This window comes from Cloeon dipterum, chromosome 4, assembly GCF_949628265.1.
Source record: "Cloeon dipterum chromosome 4, ieCloDipt1.1, whole genome shotgun sequence".
In the NCBI taxonomy this organism is placed as follows: domain Eukaryota; kingdom Metazoa; phylum Arthropoda; class Insecta; order Ephemeroptera; family Baetidae; genus Cloeon; species Cloeon dipterum.
In genome coordinates this window covers 29,368,504-29,381,085 of record NC_088789.1, presented here as the reverse complement: position 1 = coordinate 29,381,085, position 12,582 = coordinate 29,368,504, and the positions used below count along the sequence as shown (strand labels likewise).

Genomic DNA, 12,582 nt, shown 5'->3' with positions numbered 1-12,582 from the left:
TTTGCTTGTTGTTGGCAATCGCCATAATGAGTACTTTTAACTACTGGTTCCCTGATGCTTAAATTAATAAATTTTAAATTTGCTTGTTGTGAAGGCAAATGTTTTGATTTTGGTCTTTTCTTGATCAATTCCAATAAGTAAGGTCGACAAAGTGTTAAAAAATGTCTACATGTGTCAAAAACGAAATAGTTGCTCCTAAAATAAATTTCCCTTTCACAAGCGATGCGCCGCAGGAATTTCATTAATTAATTTTAATTTTCCTCTCGCCGCTCATCTGCATTCAACATCCAGAGTCGCGTGCCTGCTCGTTTGCCAGCTGCCGCTTTTACCTTCCCCTCCAACGCAGATGCCTCTGACGCCACAAAAATAGTTCGCAATGAGCCAGCGCTGGCCGATGGCTGTAACTCACTAAACTTAACGTTTGTGGGGAATACTATTCAATCGGATTTCGAATAAAATAAAATCGAACCAATTGAGGCCTCTAGAGGTCCCTAAATAAGTAATTTGTTCTTGTCTTTCTCGAGCAAATATTCGATTTATTATTAGTATCAAAAGAATAGACTATGTAGTAAATAAAAACATTTGTGTTCATATAATATCGATAGTTGCCAAATTTCAATATAAATAAAATCTACTTCCATTTCAAAAATTAAAAGCTATGATGTTTATATTTAACATGGTGTGTTTGTAAGTTTTTTGTTGGACATAATTTTTAAAGTGCCACAAATCATATTTTTCCGATACAGATTCCAATCCAAAAGCCAGGCGAATTTCACTTTCCATAATGCTGGTGACGGAGAAGCAAGCAAATATTGAGAACTTAACCAGATTCTTGTTCTTGCTGTGCACAAACTGGGCGCTTTTCTATTTGTTGGCCATGACGCAGAAGATCGAAAATGTTATTTTTGCTTTTATTTAATTTGGCACCGAGACGAAGCAGAGTTTTGGCGACGTCCACGTTTTCCGAGAAGAGGGCGCCGTGCAGGGGCGTCTCTCCTTTTTCCATTCCTCCGTTCACGTCGACGTTTAGGAGTGCGAAAAACCGGACGAGCTCTTTTCCGTGGCGCCTGCTTTTTCGCTCATCGTCTTCTGCATGAATCGGTATATTTTGGTCAAGTCCATGAATGGAGAGTCACACCTGTCATAAGACCTATAGAACAAGAAATAAAATAATTGCCATCATATGGTGCAAATTTAGAACTTTACATGTTTTTTGAAGTTCAAATTGTATTCTGTTCTGTTCTGTTCGCAAACACATTGCTTTGTTATGTAGAGGCAAACTTTGAGCACACACACACGTCATTGATATTTTCTAGTTTTTATGGTCTCCAACATGCGATTCTGCTGTCTTCTGAAAAAATAATAATTGTAATAAAAACTAATGCCATGTAATTTTTAACATCATTAATTTTTTTCAAATTTATAATAATTTTTAAAAAAATCAACTTAAAACTCAAATGTTAATTTTTTAGATGCTATTAAATTTTTATAAGACGATTATTTGATTTAAAATTAATCATAAAATTTTATCACTGATTCATTAGGTAGTGTTAATGAGGAAAAACTCACCTTAAACTAATAATGGTTTCCTGTTAAATGTGGTAAATGCAGTCAGCGCCTGGTGCCACCACTCACACCGACTGAATATTTTTGTAGGCTCCATGGCTTTATAGAACAGTGTAGTAAGCGTTTCTCCTGTGTTGGAAGAATAAGTTCTGCAGAGTTTCTTGTGCGGCCGGCCTCGTGGAAATGGAAAGTTTGCGATCTCTTCATAACGTACAAGCGGGGGAATACACTGCTGAAAAAATATTTAAAAATTTGTGTTGTTTCAACTAAAGCAGTTTATGTACTTATTTACCAAAGATAAATAATTTCGTTATTTTTTTCCAAAATTCTTAAATTTAAACTTTAGTCGATCATTTACATAGTTACAAGTTTAAACAAAATGTATATTTTTTCTTATCTACGCCTATAGAGAAATATTTATATATTGGTGATAAAAAAATGTGAAAACTTTCATTAGTTTGTACTCGAAGGGATGATGAAATACCGGAATTGTTCTCGTTAGTTGAAGATTGAAATTTTTATTGTTTTTTTTTACATGTTTCAGCTCTTACTTGCCAATTAAACAACTGAGACAATTTAACAATGGGGAATGGGAGACACAACTATTTTTCTGAATTCTGAATTCGTGAAGGAAAAGAATTTTTTTAATATCCTGTTGGAAGGAATGAGGCATCACGTAGATTTAAAAAAAACCCTATTGAAGTTAATTTTTATGTTATTAAAAACAAAATAAAATAGTTAATTTTCAATCATAAATTTTTGTTTTTAAAAAAAAATAACAAATATCAGCCGCAATATCAATTGACCTATTTTCCACGTCGCCGCAACAAATGTTTCATTCATTCATCTGTTGCGATTCATTTTCATTCTTTATTATTATTAAGCGCAGATCATTCAAAGCCCTCAGCTCTCTCCGCCAGCAGCTGCATGCCGTCCGCCCCTTGCTCTCTCCTTTAATATACGCAGCAACCAATATCGCCAGAAGCGACGTTTGATCACAAAAGCAGCGCTGTTTAATTGACTCTCGTTTAAACGATCTCTGTTCTCTGTTTTCCGGAACAGATCAACAGGAATATCATAACTTAGGGCTGCGTTACCATTAGCTATCTAAAAAACTCGAATAAAACATATATGCACATCCCAAATATTTTACATAAAATTGTCTTTCTCCTTGTCGCAAAAAATACGAATGCGGTGGGCTCGGTGGCTAGCATAGACGCTTTGAATTTAAAGCCGCTAAATTGACCTAAGAAGCAAATTAGCCGGAAAGTTACCGTGCTTTTCAAATGGTAATGGCTGTCTCCTTACTTGAAATCCGATTTAATTTCAAAACCAAGAGTTTCCCCAATTAATGGCATACATAAACTCGCATAAAATGGCAAACAAGCCTTGAGATTATAAACCGCTTTTTTATTTTAAAATTGATACACAAACAAAAGTAGATTTATTTATATAGCAATTGGCATCCATGAATATTCTTTGAACGATTGTGTTGCATTTTTATATATTTTAGGACATATCTTAAAGGGTTACTAAAAATAAATCGAATATTTTCTCGTAAAAGATATGAACATTAGTTAGCTAAGGGCTGGGAGGCCTCAATTTATTCTACCCGAAAATTTGACTGAAATTCCCAAAATGAATATTTTACCCAAACGTGTTAAGTTCAGTAAGCCAGCGCTGGAACCTTGCGAGCTTTGTTTGTTAAGGTTTTTTACTCTCCTTAGCGTTGGAGGGGAAGGTAAAATCGGTCATGTGACTTTGGATGTTGAATGGAGCAGAAACTGAGCAGCGAGATGATGAAAAACGAATGAAATTTCAGGGGCAGATATAGTGAGAGTAAAATTGATTCGAGGAATTGTGGTTTTGGATTTAAATATAATCAAAACCAGTTGGCAACGTATTTTTTATTTTAAAGAGCTGTTTTCCTGTTACTTGGTGTTATTGTTTGTTTAAATTTAAAATAAAATAAATTGTATTTTTAAATTTATTTATTTATTTTCCCTCGATTACAATGGTTTGTCTGTTTCATATTTCCACATACACCAGAAGTAGAGAAAAGTAGTTCCTAAGTTTCTTATTAATAAAACGGGACGTAGGTTAGCGCCATGTTGTTAAACGCATCTTCTGCGTTCAAGTCAATTCCCTGCTCCACCAAAAACTCGCATAAATCGAGGTGACCCAACTTTGCCGCAACGTGCAAAGCGGTCATTCCGTAATTGCCAATTGCGTTGATCATGTCTTTATTCTTCTCGAGGACAAACCTAACGCTTTGCAATTTGTTTCTACTAACGCAAAAGTGCAGGAGGCTGTCATGAGCCAATAAGGCATTAATGCTGGCGCCTGCCCGGAGCAACGCCTCAGCGACGCCCAGATTTTCTCGGTCAAGAGCATGGTGCAGAGGGGTCTCGAGAGATACATTTCTTTGATGCACGTCCACCCCTTTCTCGGTGGCAAAGTACTCTACGAGTTCCGCCCCGTGTTTTTCGTTGGCCGCGGCGAGGTGCAACACATTGTTGTTCATCTCATTCGAGCTGAAAGGATTGACGCCCGCCTCTTCGCACAGAAATTTGCACATTTCTCTGTCCGCGTGCTTCGCGGCCAGGTGAAGAGCGTTTTCCCTCAATAGTGTCAGCTCCTTCACCAGTTCTGGGTCCTTGGAATGCAAAAATTGGACGCTTTTTAATTCATTGCCAATTACAGAATAGTGCAGCAGATTGAAGTGGCCAGATTTTACTCTAAAGTCGGCACCGAATTTGACCATCTCCTCAGCGACCTCAATATTTTGGTTAATCAGAGCGACGTGAAGAGGGGTGTAGAGAAACTTGTCCATTTTGTTCAAATCCAACCCCAAGCCGACGAAGAAAGCGACGAGTTGTTTTCCGTAGAATATGTTGCAGCCGACGTAATGGAGAGCCGAGGATTTCCTCACTCGGACCAAAGTCTTGGCGTCGACGCCCTGCTCAATTAGCCAGTGGCACATTGCCATGTCCGCGGACTCAGCTGCGATGTGAAGAGCGTTTTCGCCATTGGAGTCGCGATGTTTTATCAGAGATTTGTTCCTACTTTGCACAAACCTTGCGCCTTTTAGCTTATTTCTTTTGACGCAGTAGTGCAAAAGGTTCTTGCCGCACCTCTTTACTTTGACTCCAAAGTTCAGTAACTGCTGCGCCAATTCAAGGTTTCCAGTCGAAAGGGCCAGGTGCAGGGGCGTCTCGCTCAAACTGTTTTTGGCGTAAATGGCCAATTTGAAACGGACGACCAAGTACCTGACAATTTCTCTCCCATAATTAACGTTCAGCATAGCGCAGTGCAGTGCAGTCATTTTGAGTGCGTTCACAGATCTTACGTCGACGCCTTGTTTGACGATCCACTCACACATTTTCAGGTCCGCAAACTCGGCCGCAAGGTGGAGGGCACTATTACCTTTTGCATCTTGATGTTTGATCAATTCAGGGTCGTCTGCGTGAATAATTTTGACGATTTTTAAATTGTTTTGGGCAACAAAGAAGAGCAACAGGTTTGTTTCCCCATTATGAAGCTTCAAAATATTCCTGGCGAGGCTAAAGTCTCCTGTCCTGATGGCGTAAAGGACTGGCTCCTCGCCGTCAACGTCCTTTGCTTCTGATAAATCGAGTCCATGGCCCAGGAAGTGCGAAATAATTTCCAGTCCATGCCTCTTATTCACGGCCGCGAAGTGAAGAAGCGATACGCCCAAATCTGTGGTCGCTTCCGGGTCTTGGCCTTTTTCCACGAGCGCCACGCAGCTTTTCAGGTCTTTGTTTTTGGCCGCGAGCATCAACGGAGTGGCGCCCAACTCTGTCTTCTCGTTGAAGCGTTCGTTATCTTTCATGGCGATGAATGAATTCATTCTCTGCTGAAAAAAATGTATCAATTTATTCTGTGACCTTTTATCGATTGAAAGATATATTTTACTTACAAAGAGTCTGGACATTTTGCTTCCTTCCAACTTAAATGCTACCAATGGCTAGGAAAGCGTTAACTCTATGGTCCCTCTCGGTTGAATGACTATAAAAGAATAAGCAGTCGTTTTTGTGTAAATGCAGTGAAGAAACGAATGTTTGGCAAACAAAAACATCAACTTTGAGCTTAAACGCGATCAAAGTCAGTGATCGTCAGGAGAACAAAAATGTTATCTTCTTTTAAACAAACTAGACAATCCCAGTTAATTTAAATAAATTCTTTCTCTTGGTCGCAAAACACGAATGCTTGAAGCGGTGGGCTCTTTGGCTAGCAGACGGTTTCATTTTTAGTTCATGTTGTGTCTGGCGTGTTTGGCAGTTTGCTGATTTTTTACCATTAGGCGCGTAGCATATATGGAGATCACAAAAAGGAAGACACATAAAAGGCGGCAGTTCATTGGCTTGAATTTTTAATTTAAATAAATTTTTATTTCTGACAAAATTAAAAATTGTGAATATAATTATTAAAAATAATAACATTATTTAGATATTTATTAACTATAATAATTGTTTCGTATTTCTTTTAATTTTAAATTATTATGCAAACCCTATTGAATTTTTAAAAATTTAATAACTATTATGGAGATAATTTTTATTATATTTTAAAATAGTATTTATACTTAATTTTATTTATGTATAGTTGCATATTTGCAAAGCACATCACTGTGGTTTGATTAATATAATATGAAAGTGCGCGCCGGATATATTTATAGTGTAGCTAGCGAATTAAATAATTCATAATAAAAATTTTAAATCACAGCAGCTTGTAAATATGTATAAAATCGAAGGTAAAATCAATAAATGACTAAGAAAAACCAATGGAATCAAATAAATACACAGAGCTCTATAAAAGATTTTTATTCAATAAAAAATAAATGAAATCTCCTCCTATCAACTTTTAATTCCCAATGAACGAAAGGATTTTTTCAGTTCCCCATCGATCATTGGCGCATTACTGGGGGCCGTGCAATTGTTTTTATTTGTCTAACAATAATACTGGTCCCCACTTAGCGTTTATTATACATAATCTTAGCTTCTCAATCAGTTTAGTGAGGCAGTTCGATTCCATTTGTGCCTCTGAGCAGTTCGATTTCCGTATTCTCTGCAAACTACTCGATTATTATTCAAAGATGTTTTCGGCCGATCTTCTAAATAACCTCTGGATCGCCAGTTATATATTGTTCGTCCCAATCGCCCTCATAGTTGTAATCTTCGAGCTGATTTTCCGTGGCGTGATCAATGACGGGTCAACTAGGGAACATGGAATGAATCGACGTAATAAGTGAGATTATATTCTCTCCTCACTCGAATGAAATTCAAATTGATTTCTCTTTTCTTATTCAGACGAGAGCAGAAACGTTTCTTGCGAGTGATTAGAAATGAAAGACGGCTATTACATGGAAACGATTCAGACACAGATTCAACACTTTCGGTGGGTTTGTCTAATTTTTTATATTCACTCTTCTCAAAATTATTTTTTGCAGCAAGAGGAAAGCGATGACTCGGAAGATGATGAAGAAGACCTGCACAGAAAAGAACCCATAAAAATATCCATGCCATGTTTCTGCGTCAGCGTGCTCTTTTTTCTATTGGGCGTTGTTTCTTTGATTTGCTTGTTGTTGGCAATCGCCATAATGAGTACTTTTAACTACTGGTTCCCTGATGCTTAAATTAATAAATTTTAAATTTGCTTGTTGTGAAGGCAAATGTTTTGATTTTGGTCTTTTCTTGATCAATTCCAATAAGTAAGGTCGACAAAGTGTTAAATAATGTCTACATGTGTCAAAAACGAAATAGTTGCTCCTAAAATAAATTTCCCTATCACAAGCGCTGCACCGCAGGAATTCCATTATTTAATTTTCATTTTCCTCTCGCCGTTTATCTCCATTCAACATCCAGAGTCGCGTGCCTGCTCGTTTGCCAGCTGCCGCTTTTACCTTCCCCTCCAACGCAGATGCCTTTGACGACGCCAAAAAAATAGTTCGCAATGAGCCAGCGCTGGCTGATGGTTTAAACTCACTAAACGCTATGTTTATGGTGAATAATATTCAATCGGATTGAGAATAAAATAAATTCGAGCCAATTGAGGCCTCTAGAGGTCCCAAATAAGTAATTTGTTCTTGTTTTTCACGAGCAAATATATTCGATTTATTATTAGTATCAAAAGAATAGACTATGTAGTAAATAAAAACATTGGTGTGTTCGTATAATATTGATAGTTGCCAAATTTCAATATAAATAAAATCTACTTCCATTTCCATTTCAAAAATAAAAAGCTATGATATTTATATTTGACGTGGTGTGTTTGTAAGTTTTTTATTGAACATAAATTTTAAAGTGTTACAAATCATATTTTTTCCGATACAGATTCCAATCCAAAAGCCAGGCGAATTTCACTTTCCACGATGCTGGTGACGGAGAAGCAAGCAAAACTTGAGAACTTAATCAGATTCTTGTTCCTCATGTGCACAAACTGGGCGCTTTCTATTTGTTGGCCATGACGCAGAAGATCAAAATGTTATTTTTGCTTTTATTTAATTTTGCACCAAGACGAGAAGCAGAGTTTTGGCGACGTCCACGTTTTCCGCGAAGAGGGCGCCGTGCAGGGGCGTCTCTCCTTTTTCCATTTCTCCGTTCACGTCGACGTTTAGGAGTGCGAAGAACCGGACGAGCTCTTTTCCGTGGCGCCTGCTTTTTCGCTCATCGTCTTCTGCATGAATCGGTCTATGTCGGCCAAGTCCATGAATGGGGAGTCACATCTGTCATAAAACCTATAGAACAAGAAATAAAATAATTGCCATCATATGGTGCAAATCTACAACTTTACATGATTTTTGAAGTTCGAATTGTTTGTTCTTTTCTAGTAGAAGATTTAAATCGACTTCCAACCGAGTATCTACTTTTAAAAGCAAAACGCGCATGCACATGGAACAAAGGTTATCTCCAACATAGTACGAGTCTGCTGTCTTCTGAAAAAAATAATAATGGTAATAACAAACTAATGCCATGTAATTTTTAACATCATTAATTTTTTTCAAATTTATAATAATTTTTAAATAAATCAACTTAAAACTCAAATGTTAATTTTTTAGATGCTATTAAATTTTTATAAGACGATTATTTGATTTAAAATTAATCATAAAATTTTAACACTGATTCATTAGGTAGTGTTAATGAGGAAAAACTCACCTTAAATAACTAACGGTTCCATGTTGAATGTCGTAAATGCAGTTCGCGTCTGATGCCACCACTCACAACGGCTGAATATTTTCAAAGGCTCCATATCTTTAGAGAACTGTGACAAGCGTTTCTCCTGTGTTGGAAGAATGAGTTCTGCAGAGTTTCTTGTGCGGCCGGCCTCGTGGAAATGGAAAGTTTGCGATCTCTTCATAACGTACAAGCGGGGGAATACACTGCTGAAAAAATATTTAAAAATTTGTGTTGTTTTAACTAAAGCAGTTTATGTATTTATTTACCAAAGATAAATAATTTCGTTATTTTTTTCCCAAAATTCTTAAATTTAAACTTTAGTCGATCATTTACATAGTTACAAGTTTAAACAAAATGTATATTTTTTCTTATCTACGCCTATAGAGAATTTATATATTGGTGATAAAAATGTGAAAACTTTCATGAGTTTGTACTCATAGGAATGATGAAATACCGGAATTGTTCTCGTTAGTTGAAGATTGAAATTTTTATTGTTTTTTTTTACATGTTTCAGCTCTTACTTGCCAATTAAACAACTGAGATAATTTAACAATGGGGAATGGGAGACAACTATTTTTCTGAATTCTGAATTCGTGAAGGAAAATAATTTTTTTAATATCCAGTTGGAAGGAATGAGGCATCACGTAGATTTTAAAAAAACCCTATTGATGTTAATTTTTATGTTATTAAAAACAAAATAACATAGTTAATTTTCAATCATAAATTTTTATTTAAAAAAAAATTAACAAATATCTGCCGCAATATAATTGACTTATTTTCCACGTCGCCGCAACAAATGTTTCATTCATTCATCTATTGCGATTCATTTTCATTCTTTATTATTATTAAGCGCAGATCATTCAGGGCCCTCAGCTTTCTCCGCCAGCAGCTGCATGCCGTCCGCCCCTTGCTCTCTCCTTTAATATACGCAGCAACCAATATCGCCAGAAGCGACGTTTGATCACAAAAGCAGCGCTGTTTGATTGACTCTCGTTTAAACGATCTCTGTTCTCTGTTTTCCGGAACAGATCAACAGGAATATCATAACTTAGGGCTGCGTTACCATTAGCTATCTAAAAAACTCGAATAAAACATATATGCACAATCCCAAATTTTTTACATAAAATTGTCTTTCTCTTTGTCGCAAAAAATACGAATGCGGTGGGCTCGGTGGCTAGCATAGACGCTTTGAATTTAAAGCCTAAATTGACCTAAGAAGCAAATTAGCCGGAAAGTTACCGTGCTTTTCAAATGGTAATGGCTGTCTCCTTACTTGAAATCCGATTTAATTTCAAAACCAAGAGTTTCCCCAATTAATGGCATACATAAACTCGCATAAAATGGCAAACAAGCCTTGAGATTATAAACCGCTTTTTTATTTTAAAATTGATACACAAACAAAAGTAGATTTATTTATAAAGCAATTGGCATCCATGAATATTCTTTGAACGATTGTGTTGCATTTTTATATATTTTAGGACATATCTTAAAGGGTTACTAAAAATAAATCGAATATTTTCTCGTGAAAGATATGAACATTAGTTAGCTAAGGGCTGGGAGGCCTCAATTTATTCTACCCGAAAATTTGACTGAAATTCCCAAAATGAATATTTTACCCAAACGTGTTAAGTTCAGTAAGCCAGCGCTGGAACCTTGCGAGCTTTGTTTGTTAAGGTTTTTTACTCTCCTTAGCGTTGGAGGGGAAGGTAAAATCGGTCATGTGACTTTGGATGTTGAATGGAGCAGAAACTGAGCAGCGAGATGATGAAAAATGAATGAAATTTCAGAGGCAGATGTAGTGAGAGTAAAATTGATTCGAGGAATTGTGGTTTTGGATTTAAATATAATCAAAACCAGTTGGCCACGTATTTTTTATTTTAAAGAGCTGTTTTCCTGTTACTTGGTGTTATTGTTTGTTTAAATTTAAAATAAAAGAAATTGTATTTTTAAATTTATTTATTTATTTTCCCTCAATTACAATGGTTTGTCTGTTTAATATTTCCACATACACCAGAAGTAGAGAAAAGTATTTCCTAAGTTTATAACAATTAATAAAACGGAACGTAGGTTAGCGCCTTGTTGTTAAACGCATCTTCTGCGTTCAAGTCAATTCCCTGCTCGACCAAAAACTCGCATAAATCGAGGTGACCCAACTTTGCCGCAACGTGCAAAGCGGTCATTCCGTAATTGCCGCAATTGCGTTGATCATGTCTTTATTCTTCTCGAGGACAAATCTAACGCTTTGCAATTTGTTTCTACTAACGCAAAAGTGCAGGAGGCTGTCATGAGCCAATAAGACATTAATGCTGGCGCCTGCCCGGAGCAACGCCTCAGCGACGGCCAGATTTTCTCGGTCAAGAGCATGATGTAGGGGGGTCTCGAGAGATACATTTCTCTGGTGCACGTCCACCCCTTTCTCGGTGGCAAAGTACTCTACGAGTTCCGCCCCGTGTTTTTCGTTGGCCGCGGCGAGGTGCAACACATTGTTGTTCATCTCATTCGAGCTGAAAGGATTGACGCCCGCCTCTTCGCACAGAAATTTGCACATTTCTCTGTCCGCATGCTTCGCGGCCAAGTGAAGAGCGTTTTCCCTCAATAGTGTCAGCTCCTTCACCAGTTCTGGGTCCTTGGAATGCAAAAATTGGACGCTTTTTAATTCATTGCCAATTACAGAATAGTGCAGCAGATTGAAGTGGCCAGATTTTACTCTAAAGTCGGCACCGAATTTTACCATCTCCTCAGCGACCTCAATATTTTGGTTAATCAGAGCGACGTGAAGAGGGGTGTAGAGAAACTTGTCCATTTTGTTCAAATCCAACCCCAAGCTTACGAAGAAAGCGACGAGTTGTTTTCCGTAGAATATGTTGCAGCCGACGTAATGGAGAGCCGAGGATTTCCTCACTCGGACCAAAGTCTTGGCGTCGACGCCCTCTTCAATTAGCCAGTGGCACATTGCCAGGTCCGCGGACTCAGCTGCGATGTGAAGAGCGTTTTCGCCATTGGAGTCACGATGGTTTATCAGAGATTTGTTCCTACTTTGCACGAACCTTGCGCTTTTTAGCTTATTTCTTTTGACGCAGTAGTGCAAAAGGTTCTTGCCGCACCTCTTTACTTTGACTCCAAATTCCAACAACTGCTGCGCCAATTCAAAGTTTCCAGTCGAAAGGGCAAGGTGCAGGGGCGTCTCGCTCAAACTGTTTTTGGCGTAAACGGACAATTTCAAGCGGACGACAAAGTACCTGACAATTTCTCTCCCATAATTAACGTTCAGCACAGCGCAGTGCAGTGCAGTCATTTTGAGTGCGTTCACAGATCTTACGTCGACGCCTTGTTTGACGATACACTCACACATTTTCAGGTCCGCAAACTGGGCCGCAAGGTGGAGGGCACTATTGCCTTTTGCGTCTTGCTTTTTGATCAATTCAGGGTCGTCTGCGTGAATAATTTTGACGATTTTTAAATTGTTTTGGGCAACAAAGAAGAGCAACAGGTTTGTTTCCCCATTCTGAAGCTTCAAAATATTCCTGGCGAGGCTAAAGTCTCCTGCCCTGATGGCGTAAAGGACTGGCTCCTCACCATCTACGTCCTTTGCTTCTGATAAATCGAGTCCTTGGCGAAGGAAGTGCGAAACAATTTCCAGTCCGTGTCTCTTATTCACGGCCGCGAAGTGAAAAAGCGATAGGCCCAAATCTGTGGTCGCTTCGGGGTCTTGGCCTTTTTCCACGAGCGCCACGCAGCTTTTCAGGTCTTTGTTTTTGGCCGCGAGCATCAACGGAGTGGCGCCCAACTCTGTCTTCTCGTTGAAGCGTTCGTTATCTTTCAT

General features: G+C 38.0%; 2 protein-coding genes across 2 annotated transcripts; both read right to left on the bottom strand.

Moving 5' to 3' along the window:
* Nucleotides 1-3,646: 3,646 nt before the first annotated feature.
* LOC135943719 (putative ankyrin repeat protein RF_0381) lies at nucleotides 3,647-5,419 on the bottom strand. Its single transcript, XM_065490380.1, has one exon. The coding sequence runs from the start codon at nucleotides 5,417-5,419 to the stop codon at nucleotides 3,647-3,649; it is 1,773 nt and encodes a 590-aa protein (XP_065346452.1).
* Nucleotides 5,420-10,935: 5,516 nt separating this feature from the next.
* LOC135943718 (putative ankyrin repeat protein RF_0381) lies at nucleotides 10,936-12,582 on the bottom strand. The gene has a single exon (XM_065490379.1). It carries the CDS (start codon nucleotides 12,580-12,582, stop codon nucleotides 10,936-10,938), a length of 1,647 nt encoding a protein of 548 aa, XP_065346451.1.

Excerpts from the sequence above, each read along its gene's own strand:
- LOC135943719 (XM_065490380.1), bottom strand. The coding sequence starts at position 5,419 with ATGAAAGATAACGAACGCTTCAACGAGAAGACAGAGTTGGGCGCCACT.
- LOC135943718 (XM_065490379.1), bottom strand. The coding sequence starts at position 12,582 with ATGAAAGATAACGAACGCTTCAACGAGAAGACAGAGTTGGGCGCCACT.